We start from the raw sequence: 25,095 nt of genomic DNA, 5'->3' as shown, positions 1-25,095 counted from the left end.
GATTGCAAATTTTCATCATATAATATCAGCCATCAGCAAGCAGAGATCCACAGTGACTCTTAAATTAAACTTATCAAGAAAACTCATCAGAAACTACAGAACTCTACAAATAAATATTTTATAAAATCCAGCAAAAAAAAAAAAGAGATCAAAATGTGTTCATAAAACCCAGCTGGTAGGGGTCAAATTTGCAACAGAAATACTTGGACAAGACAATCTCACAACACTCCTTGCAGACCTTAAGATAATGAATGCTCTCGCATACACAAGATCCTCAAAGAAAAGAAATCAGCACTCACAAGCAAGAATTACTGCTGCTACAAATATGACAAAAAACGATGTTTTGCAGCAATGCAAAGAATGCTATTAAGGAAAAAAAATAAAATCCAACCAACCAAAAAAAAACCAACAGCAGTACCGATAGAGTTTGCAAAGACAATGGAGAACCAGCACCATATTTATCATCTTCTTCAACTACCAAACCAAGCCATGCATCTCATGCTATAATTAATTATTTCCAAATAAAGTACTTTCCTTTTCCTACTTACTTTTTTTATCTATTGATCTTGATTCTTGATGATCAACATTCACATCTCTGCTGGATTCAAACTCTGAGTACTTAGTATTTGACTGTTGTTCCCTACTTGAGGAGAGGCAAATACATGGAATATTTTGGAAATCTGAATGATTTACAATGGTCTTCAGTAAGACAATCTGATTTTCTCTTTTTTGTTGCAGCGATCTTTTGCAAGAAGTATTAAAAGTACAAAGTGGAAAGGTGGTGTTATTTAATGAACAGGTATCCATGCACGATACAACTACGGTGTTAGCTGAAAAAGAAAGAGTAACTGTATTAGCCAAACCATCTCTTAGAGTACAGGGATAAGTAAGTGCATTTAAGTTTCATGTAAAATATCCTTTAACCATCATACAATGAAATGCACTCCTTGAGGATTATGGCAGAATACTGCATGCACCATCAAGCAAGGAGAAGCGAGCAGAGAATATTCTCCCAACATACATGTTGGATTTTATTGCTGAGTTACATGGAATATCTTTCAGTACTGAGCTGCATTTGTGGTGATCTCTAGTGTCATTCTTGTTTCAAAGTTGTTCAAATTTCTTGAAGAGAAAATGAAACCCACTTGTGTTTGAAACAGGAAACACAGCCCTGCAACCATGCAGTTGCAACCCACCAGAGTGATCACACTGTAAAATAGTTAGGAGAATGAAAACTTTCTCTCCAATGACACTTAACCCACAGAAATACTGCTGAATCCTCCAGCCACCCTTCCTGGTTTTTCTCGATTCAATCATTAAACTTAATGCACAGTTTTTGTTAGTTGTATTTCAGTACCAAATTACTGCAGCTGAAGCACATTAATGCAACAAATAACAACAAAAAAAACAACCCCACAGTGTTAATTATTAATGCATGTTATTTTAACCGTCTTCTACATAAAAGCAAAGCTTTATTATATGAACTCTGTTTCTACTTGAGTTAACCTTGAACTATTTTTTCAGTATGAAAGAAATTGAAGATTAAAAATCTTCTGGGACTCCGCCATGAAATATGTATTTATGAACACAAATAATCCCTCCCATGAGTTGATGTGGTGCTAACCCATAGTATTGTAGCTAAGCTTCCAATTCTGGTAGTAACTTTGCATGTCTGTGATGTGGAAATTCTGCATCTAACACTCATTATGAGTGATATGTTCATAAATCCTTACATATAGATAGGAAAACAGCCTTTGATTGCTCCAGTACTTATCTGCAATCTGACAGTTTTCAACAGCCATCTGTGCTCATATCAGAGCTGACTGGCCTCAGAAACAAATCGGTGAAGGATTTCAGGCAGGAACAGAAAAAAAAAATCCAAAATCCAGTGCCAAAGTCAGTTACCTTCACTTTACTAACATTACATCAGAAAGTGATAAACTCATAAAACATAATACATTGAAATGTAAGATATCATATAAGCAGGTAAGAAAAAATCTCAGATTTTATCTTTCCATTAGGGAAGTCAAAATATTTTCCTCAAAATGCTTTTGATCTGACCATCCTGGAGTGGAGCAGGCTCTTGAGACCCAGTTCTTCCAGCTGCAGGAGGTGGTTTGGGCAGCCATCTTCCAGTCAGATGAGCCAGCATCAGAGAAAATGTTTACCTTCCTGGTAAGGCATACATGCATGTGGGGAACTGGTCAAAGATTACTGCCACAGTTTTCAAGGTCAGCAAATGGCAGTTCCCCACCAGGCCCCTTTCACCAAGTTTGTACACAGCCCTGGGAGTCTGCTGACTGTGGTCAGGGGGGTCTGTGCACAGCACCATGAACTCCATTTTGCATCTCATGCTCCACGTGACCAAAAAGGCTCAAGAACTGCCTAATGCTAGCCAATTTACAGAGCTTAAGGAGTATGCTAAATGATTGGAAAAGTTTGAATGCTGTCCTGTTTGGGAGGGTACTTAACATCCTCTGAGAAAAATCTGTAACCCACAGATTTAATATTAAGAAGTTCTCTGGTTATTAAATCCTTTACTAAGCCTCTATTTACTTGTATGTTTTGTTTTCTACTGAAAATTCAATTCTATTAAAATGAAATTATTCATAGGGAAAATCTGAATTTGTAAAAAAACTTATTTGCCTTTAAGAAAATAATAAATATTTCATTTTGGATTAGCTTGACTGGTTTTTTTTCTTCTTTTGATCTATGATACTCAGTTTCAAATCAATTCAGCAGTATACAAAATCACATTTTTATCACTTCTTTGCAGAAATAGTAGCAAACACATAATACATCAGAGATGTCAGAGGCCTACAGCACAACATGGGGAGTACACAAGGATAGATTTATAGGGGACACGGTCCATCAAATAGCCAGACCTAGAGGACAAGACCAGAATTGAGAGCATCAAGCTCCAAAACAACAACAGTATCTTGTTCTAAACCAAGGTAGTGTAAAGCTTCAGAGACTTTCAGCCAAATAGATGCTTTACAAATTTGTAGGAAATAAGTTTCAGTTTTGGTGATACTGAACTGTTTTCTTTTGATAAGTTTTTAATGGCTTGGGTTAGATTTCTCCCACAGAGAAGGCATAATCTTCAATTTTATTCCCACTCTGGAGTAAAATAAATGCTCGAACTTTTCCTAGGGTAAAAAAATTCAAAGTTTCACTTACATTATATTAAAAACCTGAAGTACCTGCAGTGTTAATGTGATCTTAGACAAGCCTGTGGAACCAGGTCTCAACCAGTCATTTAGGAGCCGACCATAGAAGGCACAGTGGCTACTTTTTACATGTCAGTGAAGATTTCCAGTAACAAATTTTTGTGGGGAAGTAATGTTCACAGCCTCCTATGGAAGCCAGCAATTTGAAACACCTACGAGAAAGTAATTCTGTACATTTTAAGCTTGCTACACACTTTGGATTAAAAACAGTTCCCAGAAGGTTTTCAGTGATACAAACACCAAATTCCTTGAAATTTTCATATTAAATTGTTCAGTGTATTTACTTTCTCACATAATTCAGACATTGTTGCACAGTCTTTTATTATTCTACAATTTTTAGAACATCCAAAATATGACTATGATTCTAATCTTCCAAATACAATTCTGTGCAGCAGCACGCTGCTCATATTCATTTCATACATAATGTGATTAAGACCATACATAAATTCCAGAATTGTAACAATCATGTTATTGCAGCATGAAGCAACTCCAAGAAGAACAATCTAGGACAATTACAGTGGAAAAATGCAATTACTCTTGCATGTTTGACAGTAACATCAATGTTTTCTTCTGCTGATATTCATGGCATTGTTTATTTGTGTTGTCTGTGCTTGTAAGTCCTTTGATCACTTCTGTGTGGAGGTAAAACATGCATTATTCCCACATCTTAAAATGAATGATTGTTTTCATAATGTTTGAAACTTACGATAGTTCGTTGGTTTATTATCTATGAAAATCTGTAAATTATATTCTAGCCATTGTCACAGTGGCTGGTTTTGGTGAATCAATATAAAAATGTAAATGTAAGTAAACGAATCTTGGTATATTTGGTATTAATTTGTTTGCAGAAAATTACTTCATAAAGAAATTGCTTCATAAATAATGTAGTAAGGTCTAGGAACACACCAGCTGTCAAGGGGATTCTTTTTATTATAAGATTTATCTTATACAAAAACTTACATAGGAACAGCTGTGACAAAGCTATTTTAATATTAATTTATTTATGATTTTTTTAAGAAAGCGCTGAATGCATTAGTTGCACTCATATATTTTGTATTCATCTTAAATACATTATTGACCTTTAGGATCACCAATATGTATTTGGGATTTCTGTAAATAGATTTGCTTTATTGAGTTATAATACCAATTCTGCGCTACTTTTTTATCATGGTACCTCTGCTTATATCCTTCATAGGTTATGTCTCATACCAGATACTAACCTATGAAGATTTATAGCCATTTGTGTTGAGAGATTTAAAAAAAAAAAACTTATTTTTTAAAGACATAGGTAGCTGCTACTTAACATACACCTTTCAACTACTAACTTCATGAGGAAGCAAGTAAAAAGTACAGTTAAATGCATATAGTTACCAGAAATTTTGCAATGTACATGAACAAACAGCAAACTATTTTCAAATTACTATATATAATTAATTCTGTTTAACTTTGTTAAAAATCTGAAGAAAACAATCTATATATACAACTTACACAGTTTATACGAGTATAGCATCGTAACTATCACTTTCAGGAAAGCACATGCCAACTTTTCAATTGCAATTAGACTTCAGAACAAGCAAGGGGTCCATTAAAAGCTGATCACTCACCTTCATGGACTTTGAAAAACTCAGGTAAACATAAAATAAACATGGTGAGAACTCCTAGTGCTAACCTGAAGAGTTCTGATTTTCTCAAAATCAAGCACATGCCACTGTAGCACTCCCATTTAGCACAGTGGTGGCAACTTCCTTCCTGGTTTAGCTTTCAGCGTGGTGTGGGCTTTATGCAAAACAACATCTATCCATTTCCTTTTTCTAATATGACTTTTTCTTTTACTCCTTGTTACATTAAGTTGTAGAGAGAGTAGTTCTGTCCTTACATTGGCATGTCTGAGAATGATTCAAGTGGAACAGTGAAGATAAAATTAATGTATCAGGATGAAAATACAAGAAAACTCACACATAGAAAACATTTCATTCATGTGGGGCAATTTTGTTTTAGGAACATCACCCCCTAATGGCCATTTTCATATACCTTCTGAACAATAATACAATCGTCTTTGTGAAGAAATTTTGTTATCCTTTGGCCAAGAAGATTAAAAAAAAAAAAGTCAGAACTTCACTAAAAAATAAGTCAGATGAGTCAGATATGTAGATTTTATCGTTTCATTTATATACATGTGCACTGGAGCCAGGATGTGTGCATATGATATTTAACTTCGTGTAATACTGTATCTTTAAGACTTCGATAGATCGGTGATTCAATCATTACAACTTCAAGTTTCTGATATGGTAAATAAGCAATGTTTTAAGTCCAATGAACTGAGGATGAGATGTTCATAGCATCACTGCTGCTCTATTCTCAAAGGACAGCAGATGTGTTGCAAATCTGTACCGTGTCTTCAGCATGCTATTAACTTTTACATCATGGAAAGTCTGGAAAGAGCCATTACTATTTCTATACTTAGTAGTCATAGTTTTACAGCTAAACTTTCCAGTTAGAAAAGTGAAATCCAGATGAGACTGCAAAGAATATTTCTGGAATGTTCTGTATAAAAGTATACTGGATAATGCATATGTAAATACAATTTTTCTCAAATGTAGAGCACCTAAAGTATGAGAGAATTAATTAATGTAGTTGCTTTCTATTTTTCCTAATTCCTGCAGAATTTTTCCTACAACCCATTAAATAGTGAGTACTGACAAAAAGAAGCAATGCCATTGAAGTTAAGATAAGAAATATCCCATGAACCTGAAATGCCCCCAATGTTATCTAGTGGCCTCAGAAGTTGAGTAAGGCCAGGTGGAATTTAACCCACTATAGAAAGACTTTTGATGAAGCTTTAATGAATACAAATTTGTTAACACAAAAATTTTAAATGTAGCAATTTTATGTGATGAAATCAATTAAAAGAAAGCAAAATGAACTAATTTTATTTGGACACCAGGGTGTAACTTAAGTAGCAATCATTATAATAATACGTAATACATCTGAGTTGGAAAGGACCTTTAAAAGCCATCCAGTCCAACTCCTCTGCAATGGACAGGAACAGCTACAGCTGGATCATCACCCAGAGCCCCATTCTGCAATGATACAGAAAGTCACCAGTATGACTTTAAAATATAAACTATAACCGCAGCACCATTTATATGCCATCTTAGCATATTAGCTCTACATTGTGAGAGACTGTGCTGCGCCTGAAATATCTCCCATATTACTTATACTTTCCTAGGTTTTGCTGGTGTTTACTCACCCCTTTCGCCCAGACGGAATGAAGAAGTCTTTCAGAAACTGCAGGAGGACTTTGGCAAGTAATATGCATGTCTATCCTTTTCTAAGGCACTCAGACTTTTTCCAGGCACGTTTTAGCTCAGTCTCCAGTTCAGGAGAACGGCACAGGACCTGTCCCTGCACCCCAAGGACATCCTACGCCTACACATGATTACCCTGAGACAGCTGTGTGTGTGTAAATGGGTGTCTGCCTGGACTGACCACTGACTGCAGTGAAAAGCGGGAGTTTTCCTGCTCGGAGACACACTTCTGTCCACCTAGTTAATAATTTTTCCACAGCTTGAAGCAATTAGTGTCTTTGCAAACACTACTTCTCAGTGAAATTTAGTGAAAACTGAGTAAACCTTTCAGAGTCAGTCATGAGGACCACAGGCAGACGGAGCACTCAGCCGAGCAGGCTGCATGTCCTTACAAATTAGGCAGTGAAAGCCCGACATACATCTCCTTCAAACACGTCCCACCACGCTTCACCGATGATCTCGCACACCCTTAAATCAGCTTTATCAGTCAGAGGCACATCTGACTTGTCACACAGTCTATTAATTTGGAAAATTATTCTACCTTTGGGTGGCAGAAGTCAGCGGTAAGGTGCTATGAGGAGTGTGGCAGAGGTCAGGGTGCGCCTGTGAAAGGGTGAGCACAGGCTGCCACAGCCCCACGCGGTGCCACGAGAGGAGGTTAAATGTTGTGCCTTGTGTCACTGCTGATTTATTTCAACTAAATGGAGGACGGGGAGAACGAGAGAAATAATTCGCTTCGCGGTGTCAAAATGCAGACAAGGGTACACAGCGCGCAGAACGAGGTCCGCACCCGCGTTAATTAAGGAGAACTGCACAGGCGGACCAGCGCCTCCCTTCGCCGCCCAGCCGACAGGGGGCGCGCGGCGCCGAGGGGAGCAGCCCGGAAGCGGGGCCGCTGGCTGGGGCGGCGCGCGGGCCACCCGCTCAGGCCGGGGGGCGGGGCCGGCGGAGCGAAGTGGGCGTGGCGAAAAGCCCCGCCCCTGCCGCGGCTCCGCCCCGCCCCTCCCCTCGCGTGCGCGGCCGGCCCCGGGGCCGCAGCCGCCGGAGAGCGCCCGCGGGGAGGGGCCGGCGGCGGGGCCCATGGGGACCCGTTAGCGGCGGGGAGCGGCCTCCCGTTTCCCGCTGCCTTTCCCGGCACAGAGCGGCAGCGGGAGGGCGGGGGGTGCCGGGGCCTCCCTTGTGATTTTTTTATTTATTTATTTTTTTTCTCCCTCCTTTCTTCTCTCTCTCCTGGCCCCTCCCGGACCGCGAGAGGTGAGAGGGCGGCGGGAGCTGCACGGCGAGGAGAGGGGGCTGGGGCTGCCGGCTGAGGGAGGAGAGAGCGCGGAGGAGGAGGGCTCGGGGGGCGGCTCCCGCGGCTGAGCAGGGAGGGAGGGCGGCGGCGCGCGGGCGGGTGGCGGTGCCGCGGCGCGCTGTGCCCCGGGCGGGCGCCCCGGCTGGCACCGTTAGGGGCGGAGCGGTTGTCAGCCCGCTGCTGCTCCAACTTCCCGCCGTCCGAAGAAACCGCGAAGAAATCGAAGTGTTATTTTCAGTAAGAGCCGTCGCTCGGGTCTTGTTACGAGCGTGGGTAGGAATAAAAAGCTTGAACTCGCGGTCAGGTCGGCAGCTTTTAAGGAGACAAACGCTTTGTGTTGTGGGGATGCGTCACGTTGGAAAACGGGTCACAAGACGTGTTCAGTGATCTTTCCCGGAACTGTGCTTTCCGTTCTTGTGAAGGTGTTTTTGCAGCAGAACTCCGGGAGATGCACGCAGATAAAGACTTTTTAAAAACACAAAAAGAAAACAAAGCAAAAAAAGAAAAAAGGAACAACAAAGCTTGAACTTCAGAGATGCATTCCTCTTAGCGGAGATCACGTTTCCAACTTAACGCTTTTCCTGTTTTCTGCTCGCTGAACAATGCTGAGCGGCACGATGCAGGACAGACCCAAACTGATGGCAGTAGCCCTCAGCTGAGGCAGTGCTTTCCTCTGCTGCCCTTCAGCATCATCAGCCTCATGTCCTTTGAGGATGTCCTTTGGAAGGGCAGGTCTGCTGCTGAAGCCAGCCAGCATGTAGATTTTAAAGCGTTGTGTTAGAAAGGCACTGAATATGAAGTAAGAAGAAAATCCACAGAGATTGAAAAAAATCTTGCCTTAAACTGTTATGGTTCAAGCTAATTGCAAACTGTTGCTAACTGGTGACACACACTGGATGAAGCTGTGCCGTTTTACTCTAGATCACCAGTATCAGTGGTACTGATACTCCATGTTAGTATTGATGTAGTTCAGCATTTCAAGTTGTGCTAAGGGAGATGACCTAAACGGGCAGAACATCACCCAATAATGAGAGATTTTTCAGCTTTTAGGAAATTCCTGTGTTTCCTTTTCCTTTACAAAACACAAGGTGAAGGTTTGCCTCCTCTTTATCGGCTAGATTTCCCTTTTATTGCAGCTAAATGGCAGAATGCATTAATTCCTCTTTAATTAATTAAACGATTAATTAATTAAACCTCGCTATCCACCTTTTGCTTTTTTTCTGTGGGAACAAAATTGTTGTTAAACTTTCATTCAAAATAACCAACAAAGCAACTTGAGATGATAAATATGTGTATTAATTGGCTGCATGGCCTTAACAAATGCAGCCATGTAGGAGTGATGAGTTTATGGGCTCCAGGTGAGTTCTTGTTACTGTTCTCATAGCTGGAAGGTCCTTGCAGCTGGTAGGAGAGATCAAACTGTTGCAGGTCAGATATGAGATATCACATTATGCACGCAGGTGCCTTACAGGGCTGTTTTCTTTCTTCTTAAAGTGACTGTGGTCACTTTGATTCAAAAAGTGGATGCATGCTGTCTCAGCAGGCTGGATTCTTCCTGGAGCTACAGCTAGGCAAAGTAGTGAAAATGTACTAAGGTTATTTAAAAAAATAATAATTTTGTAATGCAGTGTTTCTTGAGAGCTTATGTATTCAGATTTCATACTCTCCCCCTCTTTCTTTGAACAGTTTGTTGTATATGTAACGTGTAAGTTGTGGAAGGATCTGAGGAGACGGTTGCGCAGTGGTACACTTTAATCTCCTTTTTTTCAAGTTATGAACTCAGGGACAACTGAAAGTTCTGACTGAATAGAGTAGGCAGTCTGTTCTCAAGGTTTTTTTCAGTTCCTGGTTCTGACTTCTTCTCACTGTTTTCTGTCTGTAGATTATTTTCTGCCTACCTCATCTTCTTGGAAAGAGGAAGACAAATGGAACTACGTGATTCTGTACACACCTAGAGATCATTCTGGTGTTATAGGTAATTATTGTACTTACTCAATTCCAGTAGTGAGTGATGCTACAATTAATGCGAATTCAGTCCACAAAGGATTTGGGCCTTCATGGTTACACCTTCATTAAGTTTTGTACTACACATCTCTGAGGGCTTCCTCCTGATGGGTGCACACAAGCAGGATTTGACTTTGCTTTGCTTTTGTGGACTCAGATTCTAATGTTTGGAATGTTTGTATGTGTTTTTATCACTTACCATGTCTGTTGTTTATCAAAACATGCTTTATAGAAGATGTCAGTAATACTATAACGCTCATTATAATCTTTTCAAAATACGTGAGAAACTTCCATCCTCTGATCTTCTAATCGCTATAGAAAAAAATGGAAAATTTCTTACTGAATTTGTAAGAGAAAATATTGCTGTAGAAAAATGCCTATGATAGAAGCCTATGGACTGCTCAGTCAAATCTCATTACATTGATAATACTGACTGGCTTTTACTTTCTTGCATTTTTTAAATGGAAAGTAGTAAGATTTTTCTAAGCCACAGCCATTTTCAAACGCAGTAGCTTTGACACATACACAAAGCAAAGGGGTAAAAGAATGTTCGGGGGAGAAAAAGGAGTATTTGCCACAATCTGGCTTTATCTGAACTCTTTGTAAAGTAAAATACTGCTGAAGAAATAGTGATGAGGGTAAGAAAGGCAGTGCTGAGGATGTAGAAAAATAAAATTAAAAAAAATCTGTTTTCTTCCCTGTGAAATATGTCTGCACTGGGGATGTTGATAAAACAGTTTCTGTGAAATAATTGTGTACTTCACCATTGTCCAGAATTCATTCATGTCATGATACAAATGCTGAAGAGAGGTAGTCTTTATTTATTTCTTTATCTGTCAAGTCAGTAGTGATTTAAGATGTACATACATCATCATACATACATCATATATACTGGTTTTGATAGAAGATGCTTTATTTTGTTCTGTGGAGCTGAGAGCTTTGAGTGGCTTTGCAGGAGCAGAGAGTTTAGAGGATTGTTGTAATCTGCACACTGGAATAACAGGAAGTGTGCTTCAAGTTGATTCAACTCAGAATGATTGCTGAGCACTAGATATCCTTTGTAGCTGTCTGCTGAGACAATTCTAGTCCAGAAGTACACAACTCAAGACAATTTTTTTTTAAAGGTGGTGACAAAATAACTGAGAATTCTGGGCAAGAGCTATTAAAAGGTCTTATTTTTCTTTGGATGTTTCCTATGCGTGGCCGTAACGCTTCCAGGTTAAGACATCCTTTGTTTTGAAAGTTTTCAACTTGAGTCTATTGCCATCCTTTGTCCCTTCAAAGTGTACTGTGAGCAGTATTGGTCACTTTGTAGTTTTTTTGGGAGTTGGTTGTTTTGTTCTTTTTTTATTGCTTCTTATTAAACACTTGGAAGTATTCTTACTCTAGATTGCTGTTTTATAAGATCTGTAAATTATAATTTTCTTTTGTATCACAAATATTTCTCAACAGTCAGTGTATTGGAAAATGTTAACATTGTTAGTTGGTATGGTAAGTATTTAGGTTAAATGAAATGCATACCTGTGAGCCTCTAGCACTTCAGTATTTTTATTTCTCTAGGTCTTGAGGAACGAAAAGCTTGTTGGGCATTTCAGCACCATATCCCAAGTTTAGCATTGCCTTAGTGGTAGTGATAGTGGCAGTAATTGGCAGTCAAACTACTTTTGATAGGTATGATGACTGTCAGTACCTGCAGTAGGAGAGTATTTGATGTTATACTGGTTTACTATGCATTTTCCTGGTAGCTCACTGTAGGAGAAACACTTCTGTTTTACTGCAAGGTAGAACACCTAATTATCAAGCAGGGCTGCTGAAGAGTAACTGTATCTTATGGACAACACTGGCATTTTTAAAGAGGACAAACTATGAAGTTGAGAAAGGAATTAATTTCAGTCAATTCATAGGGTTGTTTTACCAGCTCGTTACCTTTTCAGCTACAGGTGCAATTGATGTTGAAATTCCATGTATTCCTTGACAACAGGATTGAATTTGAAGAACGATTTTTGACTAGTAATCTGTGTTTTTTCCAAGAGTATCCCTCGGATTTTCAGACTTAATGGAAAACTTTATATAATGGTGCAAGAAGTATTTGTAAAGCAGAAAATTAAGGTTGAAGAATGGCTCCCTCTCTTCTAAAAACACATCTGAAAACTTGTCGCCGTGCCTTAGCTGACACACTGTCAGAATAGTCAGCCTATCTATGTTAACTCTCCATTAAATTCTTTAAGAAACTCTCAGTAAAATTCCTTGAAATTTGCAATAGGTTGCAATTCAATAAATTCTCACTTAATAGAACATTCTATTTTTATGTGTGAAATCTTGTGTGGTCTTGTATTATGCATTCAGTGATGGTAGGCTTTTTATCTTCAAATACTGTATTTATATTTCTGGATGTCCTTTAAACTGTATTCTAAGTGCTTTCCTATTTAAGGGGTGCATACCTTTTTAACTTTGAGATTGTCACAGAAACACAATGATAAGGAATTATAAGGGTTGGAAGGGGCCTCTGAAGATCAGGTTCTCCAACCCCCCCTATTAAAGCAGGTTCTTTAGAGTAGATTGCACTGGAAAGTGCAGATGGGTTTTGAATATCTCCAGAGAAGCAGACCTCACTTCTCTCTTGGGCAGCTGTTTCAGAGTTCTGTCATCCCCTTACAGTTTCAAAAAGCCATAATTTGTCCAAGTGTTTTGCATGACTACAGCTTTTTAAGCCTTTGAAAAATATCTTGAAAATGTAAGCTGTTTCTCGTTCTTACACATCCTCAATTTTATGCAGGGAAATGAAGGAGAGGATAAGTTTTCATTCTTTTTGTATTAAACATTAGTAACTAGCAGAGTGCTGTGGATAATTTCTCGTTTTAAGGCCCGTTTCTAGTAGTCTTTCTTTAAATGTTTCCTATGGCTTGCAATTGAAGACTTCAGCTCCGTAGGCTTTCTGTCTTCATCAATAAAGCAGTTCTCAGCTTGGCAAAGCATTACACAAACAGCATTGGAAAGGAGAACATAAAATGAAAAATTAATTAGCTCTCTGGAACACTGGGCATTAGGAGGCCAGAACCATGATTACTTATTTCATCATTCTTTGTTCTATGATTACAGTGTTCTGGAAGATGTTTGTGTTAAGAAACAATTTCTCCTTTCCAATATCAGTTCTAATTTGAGCTTAAACCTTTGAGAAGAAAAGTTCTGCCGCGCGCACTTTGCTAACTAATAGCTGAGGTATGTATTTCTTCTGAAAGATCACATTAATAGCAATTACTAAAGAGAATTAAAAAAACTGTGACTAAACATGAAACATAAAAAGTAGTTCAACTTTGCAACTGTGAGAAGTTTTGATTTTTTTAACCTTTTTGCTCTCTCTCCTTCCTGCTAGTTTCCTTGAAGCTACTTCTTTTCATTTAATTAATAGGCAGTATTTTAAAAGTTGGACTTAAATGGAGCAAAATGGACTTCCTATTCCGCTTCTGTATGTTTCACAGTGTTTTCAGAATAAATGGAAGAGCACTGTGTTTTCATTTACCTGTGGTTTGGTAACTATGATCAGTGTTTGTTGACAGCCATATTTTTGACTGCAGGAGCTATTTGCACATAACCTTTTCAGTATTATCATCAAATATGCACATCTTGCAGCCTATCAAACTGTTGGCTGTTTCACTTTCTAAGGACTCCTCTTTTTTTCCCTTGGAATTCTTAAATCCAACTTACTGTATAGATTTATTGTAAGAGAGAGAACAATGAAGAAAGACAAGGGAAGGAATTCTTTCCTCCTGTGCTGTGGTCAGAATGCCTTCTGCATCTTCATATCAGCCTGCTCTCAAAAACTGCTACATTGTCATGCAATCTTAATTAGAACAAAATAAAAATAATTATAAAGGAGAGAGATAAGTAATCTCAAATCTCTTAGGTTATTTTTTTAAATTTCTCGTGTTTGTTTTCTGATGTTCCTTCTGTTCTGCCACCTCGCTGTTGTCTCCTCTTTTGAAGCTGTAAAAGCTGAATACTGATAGTATTCTGGTATGATATGGGCTCTGAAGGCAAGATGAAGATGGTAAAGTAATCTGCCTAGTATAGATTTGAGTTGGTTTGGGGAGAAATGGTGTCATCCATCATTCTAAAAATAAAAGCGCACATCTTATGCTTACCGTAGTCTCATTTTCAGAGTCAACAGCATCACCTTAAAATACTCCTCTAGAATAAATGAAATATTCACAGTACCTGCTAGGTAATATGTGTGCGTATTCCTAATGTAAGAATCGTGTCCAGAGAGGTTTACTATCCTTTGCTGTAAAGAATGCAGGGAGCAGCATGTCTGAATTACGAAATAAATGATGTGCTGATGTGTAGCATGTACACGGTGAGGAGAAATGACAGAACTGATGGGGAAGTAAAACTTTTCTCGGTGTCTTTGGTGATGGAACTTGCATGCAAGCAATCCATACTTGGTATGAGTAGACAATCTACATTGTTGTTTGTGTAAATAAGCTATTAGCTTGCTGGTTGCCATTCCAGATAAAGTATTCTGCATTGATTATTCATCGTACACTGTGCAAGATGCATTGTTGGTAGATATTATAAAATATATTCTGATGGCCTAAAAGCTGCTTTTGGATATTAAATGATCACTTTGTCTTTGCCGAAGATGAAACCAAAGTTTAGATCTTTTTACATTTAGTGAGCGAAACAGTAGTTTGGATGTTAATGTAATCACAAGCTTGTGTATTCAAACTGTCTAATTAAAACATTACAAAAGTAGAGCATCTAATAATGTTATCATAACTTGATAAGCCTGGCAAGCTTTTCACCAGGAACTGTAGCGTTTTAAGCATGGAAATAAAGCACATAGAAGTAATGAACTAAAATTAATCTATGCGTTTATAATAAATGTGGGCAGATGAAGTGATAAGTAACAACTTTTCTTGGCAGATTTTTTCATTACCAAATACAAATTAAAATTGCACTTTTGATAAGAAACAGACTGGAGAGCAATTACACTTAAAACAGATAAAGTGTTAATTTCCTTAAATATTCAGGCATTATTGTCTGAAAATTCACAAGCTTTATAAATATGAGTGCTTTATAAATATTGTAAGCTAGGTGAGTACTTCTTTTAGTACTTTCAGCTAATGGTGAAGATAGGTTGGCAGATGATTGCAAACCATCTGAAGCTAATGAGTACTATATGTGGTTGTGCAATATGTTAGTTTCTTATTTTCCTTTAGATTTAGTTAGATTTGATGGAGAAGAAACAACATTTGATAAGCCAATAAAGAAGGCTTTTTGTTAATCGTACTTTTTCCTTCTTACAGCTTAGCCAACTGAGTTTGAGTTTTCTTTAAGCATACTAGCTTGACCGTGGATGCCATACTGCTAGGAATGACAACAGTTCTTGTACTCCCATTGTTTAGTGTCCTGTGTTCCTCCTGGCACTTTATTTATGTTGCTGTTGCGTAGTACTCTCTCTGCGCAGAACAGGAAATGTTTTAGGAGTCTTATGAAATCAGAGGTGAGGCAGCTGAGATGATGGGTCTGTGCGCCTCTGGGATAGCTAAACAGTTAATTCAGTGAGTGCTTTAATGATTTAAAGACTTAATGCTACCGTTGTTGCTTTCTTTCTCAAGGTCATTTTAACTTCATACAGCTGTGGAAAGGTAGGTCTGTGTTTGAATGCTATGTTTGAGCAATCTGTCAGATACTGTGATGGTTTTTTTGTTCCACTTTGCTTATAAATCCACACTCGGGTGATATATAGCCAGTCAAGGTGAGGCAGTTGTGCATGCCCAGAAGCAACAGATAAGAAACTTGTGAGTGTGTAGTACGCCCAGAGAAGCTGGATTTGTGTCTTTTGGTTTATCAGCCCTCACAATAATTCTTGTGCCTGTCTGTAAATTTCAGTCAAACTCTGACAGTATGTATCGTTTTGTATGCTTGAATTTCTAGAAGGTATAGAAAACATACGAGTAGGTATGGAAGTCCAATAAGTAATACTGCTTGACTTGCCACCTGGTGAGCCTGTCTGCTTCTGGGCCTAAATACGGCCAAGGATTTTCTTGTGCTACCTGTCTGCCACAAGGTGGGGAGGGAAGTGTGGCTGTGTGTAAGCAGGCTGTGAGATGAAGCATTCAGGGGAACTGGAGTTAGTGTTAGAAGAGCCTGTAAGATAAGTGGAGAGCCTGAGATTATTTTTGCACAAAACTGCAGACAGAAAACTTAAAGTGCAAGAAATGAGTCTGGGCTAGTTCTACAGCTCCATTTATTTACTGGCAGTGGTTTACTTACTGACATTGATTCAAATAAAATTATATTTGAAAAATACTACTCAGTGTATGTTTTCTCTTTGCTTACTGTATCTATTTCTATTGTAAGTTTTATTTTCTGATTACAAAAATATAAAGTAGAATTTTTTCAGATTGAAATAAAATAATTTTATTGATGTTGTTCCTCACTTATATCTTGATGAGATTATATCTTGGATACTGATTATAAATATATAATATGGAATATGTAGTGATTTGATACGAGATTTAATCTGAAATTAATTAGCATCCAATTACAGAATTAAAGACGTTTTCCCTTCTGTGCCTTAGATTCGTATTATTTGTGGAACAACATTTCCAGGAAGTTTTGCAGAACTCGTGGCTTGGCTTTTTCTCTTCCTCTACATCCAGTTACCTTAGTTAGCAGTCTGCACTCGTAAGGATCATAACCACAGTCAGGCAGTAGATATGTTTTCTATCTAGCCAATCTTGAGCTCACCAGGGAGGTTTATTTCTATCCAGCTGTTACTTTAAGGCTCTTATGGTATAAAGGCACTTAATCTATGGAAGTACAGAAATAGAATTGGGATGCCTATTTGATTGTATTATCAAATGCAAGCTGTTAATAGTGCAGGTCTCCCATTGCCACAGCAACTAGTCCTGTAAAGTCAAAGGGCCTCCTCTTATCTCCAGGGCCCTTATCCCCATGGGACTTTTTCTAGCAGATCCCTGAGGATACTGTATCTGCTGCACAGAAGCTTGTATACCTCGAGCACTGTGTGCAGTTTTGGGTGCCGCAGTATAAGAAGGACATAAGGCTATGAGCGTTCACAGGAGAGCAGCAAGATGGTGAAGGATCTAGAGGGCAGTGTGTATGAGAGTGGCTGAGGTCCCTTGGTTCAGCCCAGAGGATCGGAGGCTGAGGGGAGACCTCCTGGTGGCCTACATGGGGGGAGTAGAGGGACAGCACTGATTTCTGCTCCCTGCTGATGGTGACGGAATCCAAGTGTATGGCATGGAGCTGTGTCAGGGGAAGGTTTTAGGAAAGGGTTCTTCACCAGAGGTAGTGAGCATGGAACAGGCTGTCCAGGGCAGTGGTCACAATACTGAGTGCTGGAGTTCAAGAAGCATTTGGATTAAAACTCTCAGACATAGTAAGAATTTTGAGTGGTCTTTTGTGGAGCTGGAAGTTGGACTCAGTGATCTCTGTGGTGTCCCTTCCAACTTGGGGTAATCTGTGCTTCTGTGATGTATCTACTGAGCAGTGTTTGTGCCATAACTCATCCATAGCAGTGATGTGTCTAGGGGAGGAGGTGATTTGTTTTTACTTCTCTGGATTAATTTTACCTTGTTTTCATTAGAATCAACTATACTAATATTTTTGGAGTGTATGAAATAAGAATCTTCTGCTTGTCTTAATATATGTATGACTATATGAGCCTTTTGGTATAGAAGACTGTTTTTTGTCAGTTTGGGGATTGATGTCATAGTGTTGTCTATTTCATATTGTAACTGAATTTTAGCTGGAAAAACACACTATACGTGGAATACCAACTTCTTGAGAGTGAATAAGCTTACTGCAGTTTTTCCTCAGAGATGGTTCTGTGTTAGCTTGTAAATGGTGCCATTCCTGATGATGCCTGAGCATCACCTGGATAGAGAGAAACAGATGTGCAATGTTCCAGTGTTAAAGAATGTAAACAACTTGGTCACAACTGTTCTGTGTGAGCCACTATGTTGCTCAAGCCAAAAAAATCTAGCATCTGGTAGTGTAATCTTCCATAACGTATGGAAATCTGTCAATTTTTTTCTTTCCTTTTTATTTTGAGTAAAATAAACTGTAAAATAAGCCCTTGCTCTGTAAAGATCTCTTTGTGCTAGCGTAAAGCTGTGTGCTATGAAGACAGAGCATTCTGAGCAAATGGCTTGCACCTCTCAAGGGTGGTGTGCAGTGCTAAGTAGCAGAAAGTTGCAATGCAGTGCGCAGAATTTGGCAGCAGCTCGTTTCTGCTTTGGCAGTGCACTCTAACTGTAGTGTTTTGTGTTGATTTTTTTTTTTTCCTGGGTGAATTACACTGTTGCTGCTGAAAGGGACTTCTTACATAAACATGAATCAGAAGTGTTTGTACTTAAAAAAAAAAAAAAGTTGTTTTTGGAAGTGATTGTTTTATAGAATCACAGAGCATGAGCACAGCTATCTTTTCTTAAGCAATTTCTATAACTTTTGGACTAGAACACAGCAACTGGGAAGAAAAATAGTGAACATTTAATACTTTAGCATAATCATACAAGCAGGATTGCAGCATCAGGGCTTGTCTATAGCAGGTTTTTTGACAATTATTTTAATGTCGTGAAATAATTAAAAGCTTAAAATCTCTTTTCAAAGGGTGTTAAATTTTGAATGCCTTTTTATGCTCTAAGTATGTATTTGATTAATTCATGAACGTCTTATGGTCAGTGAACTGTTCTGGTGCTTCAGAATAAATGTCTAGGCTCTCTATAAATACTGGCAGTAAGGTATTACCTCGTTATATCTTAATGAGTCTAGTTATGTCTCAGATGCATCTTTTGATATGTAATGCTTTTGCTAAGAAGTGGGATTTTTTTTCAGGACAGAGAAACAACTCTTGCAGACAAAACAAAGACTTCAATTATTTTCACATTTTCATTCTAAATTAGCACTTAAAAAGATAATTAATACAAGGACTAGCTGAGCCTTTAAGTCCCTAGCTCTTCAATTGGAAAATGGGTAATTTTAAATTCATTTGACAGAATAAGTACCTTGAAAATGTTATGTCTGAAATGCAGTGATGTTGGACAGCAATAGTTTTCTGAAGCCAAAATGCAGGGGTGACAGTAAAAATGTTGCCATAAAAAGTGATGTTGAGATTCAAATTTTAAACATTTCTCAAAAATGTATTTGAGAAACATTTGCTTTCTTGAAAATTTAACTGACTTTCCAGTGGAATAAAAAGTCACAATGAATAAAAACACACAGAACTAATTTGTTAAATAATGATTTTTCTATTTAGCCCACCAGTGTACTTAGATGTATCTGAGTATTTGAAGCATATCTACCCTGGAATTATGCACTAAAAGTATTTTAAGAGTAACGGGGTGTTACTTAAATTTTAACTTCTTGTTGGATTGTAATCTTCCTTTAACATCTGTATGAACAAACAGTTCATATGTAATCTTTGTAAATGTCTGTAAAAGTTTTTTATTAAAAAGTTCATTTTGTTGTCTTTTACTACAAGTTTAACATAAAACATGCATGCAAATGTTCATTTAATCACAAGGTATAATCTGGACTCCTCTCCTGCTAACTGTCTGCAAGGATTAATTTCTTACTCCATGGAGCTGCTCATATGAGAGAAGTTGCATATTTAAATGCTCCACTCTTAAGAATATCAATCATATCAGTTAAAATCCAAGTTCTCAAAGCTGTCTTCCAGTAATTTTCCACAACCTCATTAATGTCAACAGAACCTTGCAGAATCGTGTTCACAAAGAGGGCTGTGTACTTGTATTCAAAAAATTATGATTCCCAGCAAGATAGAATATGGTTATTCATCTGCAACTAAGGTCAGAAAAGACCTTTGTGTGTAAGCAGTTTGGGATTCTCTTTGAAGTCTTTTGCCTTAGTAAATTAAAAAAAAAAAAGGAATCCTTACAAAGTGTGTTTATACTGTGTTTAATTAAGATGCTGCCACCCAGTTTACTTTTTAGCAAGTTTCTAAGAAATGTGTTAGTGTATTAGAAAGACCTACAATAGAATGTAGTCATGGGTGTGGGCGTTTGGATTTGTCAGCACCCACCCGAAGAAGGGATATCAAAGGTGAGGTTTGAGTGGTCCAAGTAAATGGCTGTCCTACCAATTCATTATCTGAGGTCTCCAGAAAGGTCAGTAACCCCCAGCAGGGAGACCTTATAAAATATATCGCATTGCTTATATTAAGGAAGCTTGTTGAGAACAAGAAGGGGGCATCAATTATTTCATGCAGCCTTACCAGTTTAAACTGAATTAAGTGCTGCTTGCTTCATTTAGTCATTCTTTTTTATACCAGCTCATATCTAATTTATATAAAAGAAATATATATAACTGTATTTTATGTTGAGAGCATATAAAGATGCAAGTTTGTATCCTCTAGAAAAATGGAAGAAAATAGAAAACATTCTTTCTTCTTTTAAAACCACAGCAGTTTCTTTTCTAATTTCTGCTTGAGCCCATAGCTTCACAGCTGGAAAAAAGCAATAATTGGACTGTGCTTCTCAGAAAGTCATAAGAAAGTGCTGGAAAAGTGACAGAGTTGGCAAATCTGCCATTGTCTTAGCTTACTTTTACTGGGACAGTTTGAATTTCAGATGAGTCTGTTACACAAGAAAAAAATCAGGTCAGTCCTTATGTATAATGCATTTACCATACCAGTAGAAGGAAAAGTATTTAAAACTTACTTTTTATAGTTAAATGGATGATTAAAATGCTACTATTATAGCAAACATTATCAAATACACTGGTAGCTTCTCTTGTTTATCCACCTTTGAGAAACAGTAAACAGCAGCACAAAATGTAACGAGAGGATAAATTAAACGATGCCATTTATTATTTCTTGAATTGTACTGTAGTTTCATCCAGCTTGCGGTTGCACAAAGGATGATGTTTGAATGGTACAGCTAAAGCTTCTGAAATTTACATAGCTGTACAAGCTGGATAGGGACTAGACCTCATATATTTTTGGTTTAACGTCCATGTAATTTTTATGCTGATCCCCAGCAAAGATGGTAACAATCTTGTATATTTATTTACTTGATTGTCTCATTTTTTGAGTTGCCCTCAACTATTTTCTGGATATGCTGCAGCTGACATGGTACATCAGTTTTGGTAGACCAGGATGTTAGCAAGGTACAAGTTCTGAAATGCAGCATCTCTTGTAGAAAATAGCTGGAATATTGTTTCTATAGAAATGTGCTTTGATGGCTTTTGTGAGAAGCAGTTTCATAAATAACTGAGTTCTAAGCAATGGTGGGTGAGTTTTCCAGCTTAAAACTGGCCTCTTCAGAATTGTAGTTCCTAAGAAAATGACATAATTTTCTGCTGACATTAAATCAGCGTTGGCTTTGGGTGATGAAATTATGCACTGTGGAAATTTTCTTATGTTCTCTGCATACAGCCTGTTATGAAGAGCACTACAAGTATCCCAATTGCCAGATCAGAGAAGCATATTCTGTAGTTTGCTTTGTTCATCTGAGAGATAGTTAACTTCCACTCTTAATGGCAAATGTAGGTAAGAAATAAAACAATTCCTATAAATTGATTAAATTTGTATCCTTGAGAGCTGAACAGACCAGATGAACCGTGAAGACTGAAAATGTAAGTCTATTTATCAAGGACTGATAAAATCCAGCGTCTCTTTGTTATTCTAAAATTGTTGTTAGTATTTGCATGTGATTGGAATTAGTCTCAGCAGCTTAGATCTAACTAGCTCCATATGTCACAGAGGGAATAGGCCATTTTTCAGAGGAAATATAAATCGGTCGTTGTATGTTTTGTCTTTGTGACTTGATTTCTTCCTCTTTCAAATAAAGGCATTTTGGGACGCTTTAATGCATTGCGTACACTGCTCATCTAATGGGAATTCTGTCTCAGAAGTACAAGAATTTCTTTTTCTCTCCTCTGTCACAGGACCTTTAAGCTGATGTAAAACAGCTGATTACATATGATGAGAGAGAAGCAAAGGTCTCCTGTTGGCCATTGGCAGAGGGTGCCTCTGGTGTCCTGGGCAGTGTCTGTTAGCCTTTGTTGCTTTTGCTTTTCGTGATGTGTTAGTGAATGGAAACCATTAGCTCATTTCAAATGTAGAATGCTATAAAATTTTGTTCACTGCAGACCTAGATTTGAATCAAGGCACAGCAGGATGAAAGGCGCTATTGCCCTGTACCAGTCCTTCTCTTCCTGTACTGCTTTTTGTTGTTTTATTTTTTAGTTTAAGTTACCATATGTCCTGCAAAGGGAGAAATATTATTTACAGTTCAGTTTTTCCTCAGTACAATCAAGTATCTTTGGATGGGTTTTAGTCCTTTCTGTAAATTTATTCTTCAGCAGTGCAGCAAGAATTTTGTTTGCTTTGTGCAGTTTTTTTCCCCTGTCTGTAGAAGCAAGAGTTAACGGAATGAGAGGAGATTCTGAGATGCGGTACAGGAATTACTTCTCTGTCATTTGTGGTTTAAGAAAAGGGGGTGGTATTCATCTCTCGAAAGGGCTTTAATGAGTACTGTTTGGTGCTTTTGAAAGCTAATGGTCAGAGAGCAACAGAAGCAGCCTTGGAGCTTTTAGGGCAAACGGACTGGCGTTTTTCCTGATGGAGGCGATTGTTTTACCTTCTCTCTTTACCTCGGGATTTTTCATCGCCCGTTGCCTTTTGTTTATATTCGAATGACGTGCCGTTAAAGAAGCGTTTTTGTGTGATCGCGGTCCTTTCCCCTCCTTCCCCTGTACAGCCGCTGCTTGCCACAGACGGGCAGAGCATGTGTTTCTCTTGTCTTGGTTGGGTGCACAAATCTTCTTTTATGCGTGCTGCTTCTTACCCCGTTGCCTAGACGATCGCTGGCTTTCACTGAGGATGTCTGGTTCTCGTAAAGACTTTGACGTGAAGCAGATTTTAAAAATCAGATGGAGGTGGTTTGGTCATCAGGCGTCAGCCACTAATTCTGCAATTGAGAGCCACCAGGGAGACTTCTGGAGCAGAGGGCAAAATGTAACGACTGGTGGCACAAAGTTTTTAGATTCGAGTGACCTGCCTTTAACAGCAGTTGGTTACAGGAGGTCCAGCCAACAGGATTTCCAGAACTCACCTCCTTGGCCAATGGCATCCACCTCAGAAATCCCCGCATTTGAATTCTCCGCAGAAGATTGTGGAGGTGCGCGATGGCTTGGCAGACAGGAGACAGATGATAGAGCAAGTGAAGAAGAAAATGAATCGGACAGCAGTTCGTGCAGGTTAATTGTTACTTTCCTATTGTGGGAAATGTGTTTTCGTTTCATGTATACATATAGCGTGCATGTAAAAGCTAGCCTTTATCCTAGATTAAAATGTTTCAGAAACCCAGCAGTCGCTGTGTATCAGCAACAGAAAATGTTTTATAACCAGGCTTCGGTGTATTTACTATGACCTTTTTAAAAGGCAATGCTATTTACTCAGTGTGAGTAAATAAAGCTTGAGCAAGTGCACGCACTTGTGTTTTCAGTATTATACCCAACACATGCTGGCATGAGCAAGGTAGTGACTACCATGAGATGATGTTACTGGATGCTTTTAAAATTATTTTGAAGTGATGCTGATTGTCTGGGTATGGTGAGAATCAGTCTCCTGCCAGTTTGGAGGGATCTGGGGACATTTAAGCCTCTTGTGACTCTTATCTGTTGTTTCCAGGCATTTCTATGGATAAGGGAGATGGCACCTTAAAAAACAAACAAACAAAAACTTAGGATGTAAGACACAAACATCATTTTTGCTTGTGCATATACAACTTGAAGAAAAAAATAATCTACTGTATGTCAGTCAGGTTATGCTGTAAGCTAATACCAAATGGCTGCTTTAAAATGATTGCAGTTGTCTGTGGGAGTGTCTTAAACTGTACCCAGTTCAAAAGGGAAAAAAAAAAAAAAAACAGTTTATTATATCTATGAAAATAGTGTTCTTTTCTCATGTGTGTAGTTCATCTAAAGATGAAACTAAAAATTTGTTCTTCAGTGAAAGGTGTTTTTCAGTTGGTGGAAAATTAGACAAGTTAATATCTTTCTTGTTAAACATTAGTTTATTTCTTTTATCTGTTAGTGCATTCTTCACTGAAAGTATTTTTTCTCTTTTGTGCTGTTTGTAGCACAGTAATGGTTAGTTTGCCATTTCATGGAAATTTTAGGGTATTTTCTTGCTGGATTTTTCAGATAATTTGTAATCATAAGGCTTTTTGAAAGTATGTTGGTTTGAAAGGGTACACTGCTTCATAAAGCATATTAGCGGCAGATCAGTGTAGTTAGAGCAGTTTTACTGTTTTGCATTCCCCAGGAGAAGAATTCATTTAGTGCAAGGGTAAAGCAGTCTAGAATATAAATGCTAACTGTTTGTGGTTTATATAACCTTTAAAGATTGGAGGAAAGGAGGGAAAGTAAAAATGCTTAGGAGTCTTCACTGTGTATTTGTTTTTGTCACTGACATACAGAAGTACTAGTGTTACAGTGAAAGGAAGTTCTGCATGCTGATTCTTTGTAACAGGCAGTCTTATCGTGCTGCAACAACCGGGTAGCTATTTGTAACATACCTCTAAAGAGTTCTTATTTTAAGTGATATTCAGGTATGATTTTTTAAAATAGCAACATCACTAGGTAGTATATATGATATAGATGTAACATCAGTCTATCACATCTGTTCGTGATGTAAATTTTTTGGTATAGCATTACCCCAAATAAGATATTCTCACCTTAGCAAGGCAATCAATACAGAAAAAAACCATGCTGTTCAAACAGATAAATATGTAGCTTGAGATTATTACAGATTTATTTTTCATGATAGGAGAAGAATTTACACATGACAAAACTAATTTGTTACTTTGTAGAGCTGATGAGCTGCAGAGGGAGTGGGAGAGAACTATACATCACTGTTATTTTATTTTTTCTTTGCAAACAGACTAGTAGACTTCAATGCATGTATATTTGAACTTAGTAAATTTGACGTATCTTTTAATTATTCATTTAGTCACAAATAGCATCTGGAGTTGTCATTAATTCCTTTGTTGTTTTGTAATTCTTGCTAGTGTTTTAATTACACACTTTAAATATTTAAGGTAGTTTTTCAGTTCAGTGTTGGCATACAATTTAACAAGGTAACTAATGGTAGTATAAGGACTTGCTTTGTATCGTTATCTATAGTTTTATTTTCAAGGGTAGATTGTACTTAAACTGTATCTTATTCTTTTATTAAGAATGTTTAACTTACATAAGTCTACCC

At 38.0% G+C, this 25,095-nt stretch overlaps 2 protein-coding genes across 9 annotated transcripts in view; one reads left to right on the top strand and one right to left on the bottom strand.

The window, feature by feature from the left end:
- TMEM156 (transmembrane protein 156) overlaps window positions 1-6,618 on the bottom strand; it is a 29,122-nt gene extending 22,504 nt beyond the window's left edge. Inside the window, exons 1-2 of one of the 4 annotated variants that reach the window (XM_090139559.1) lie at window positions 6,481-6,618; window positions 549-830 (exon numbers count right to left, since the gene is read on the bottom strand). In XM_090139559.1, the coding sequence (XP_089995685.1) occupies window positions 549-807 (259 nt within the window). In that variant the 5' untranslated portion in view covers window positions 808-830; window positions 6,481-6,618. Of the gene's footprint in view, window positions 1-548; window positions 831-4,834; window positions 5,026-6,480 lie in introns of those variants that run through there. The other 3 variants (XM_031588478.2, XM_031588477.2, XM_031588476.2) reach the window with 3 other exon arrangements.
- Window positions 6,619-7,569: 951 nt separating this feature from the next.
- Window positions 7,570-25,095, top strand: part of KLHL5 (kelch like family member 5) — a 49,397-nt gene continuing 31,871 nt past the window's right edge. For 2 of the 5 annotated variants that reach the window (XM_031588488.2, XM_031588487.2), the window contains exons 1-2: window positions 7,570-7,792; window positions 9,715-9,807. Coding sequence is in view for 2 of the 5 variants with exons in the window: in XM_090139554.1 (XP_089995680.1) it covers window positions 22,711-23,087 (377 nt within the window). In the remaining 3 variants the exon portion in view is untranslated. Of the gene's footprint in view, window positions 7,793-7,854; window positions 8,070-9,714; window positions 9,808-22,472; window positions 23,088-25,095 lie in introns of those variants that run through there. The other 3 variants (XM_031588489.2, XM_090139554.1, XM_031588486.2) reach the window with 3 other exon arrangements.

This window comes from Phasianus colchicus, chromosome 4 (assembly GCF_987193195.1).
Source record: "Phasianus colchicus chromosome 4, bPhaCol1.hap1.1, whole genome shotgun sequence".
NCBI lineage: Eukaryota > Metazoa > Chordata > Aves > Galliformes > Phasianidae > Phasianus > Phasianus colchicus.
This window is presented reverse-complemented; position numbering and strand designations above follow the sequence as displayed.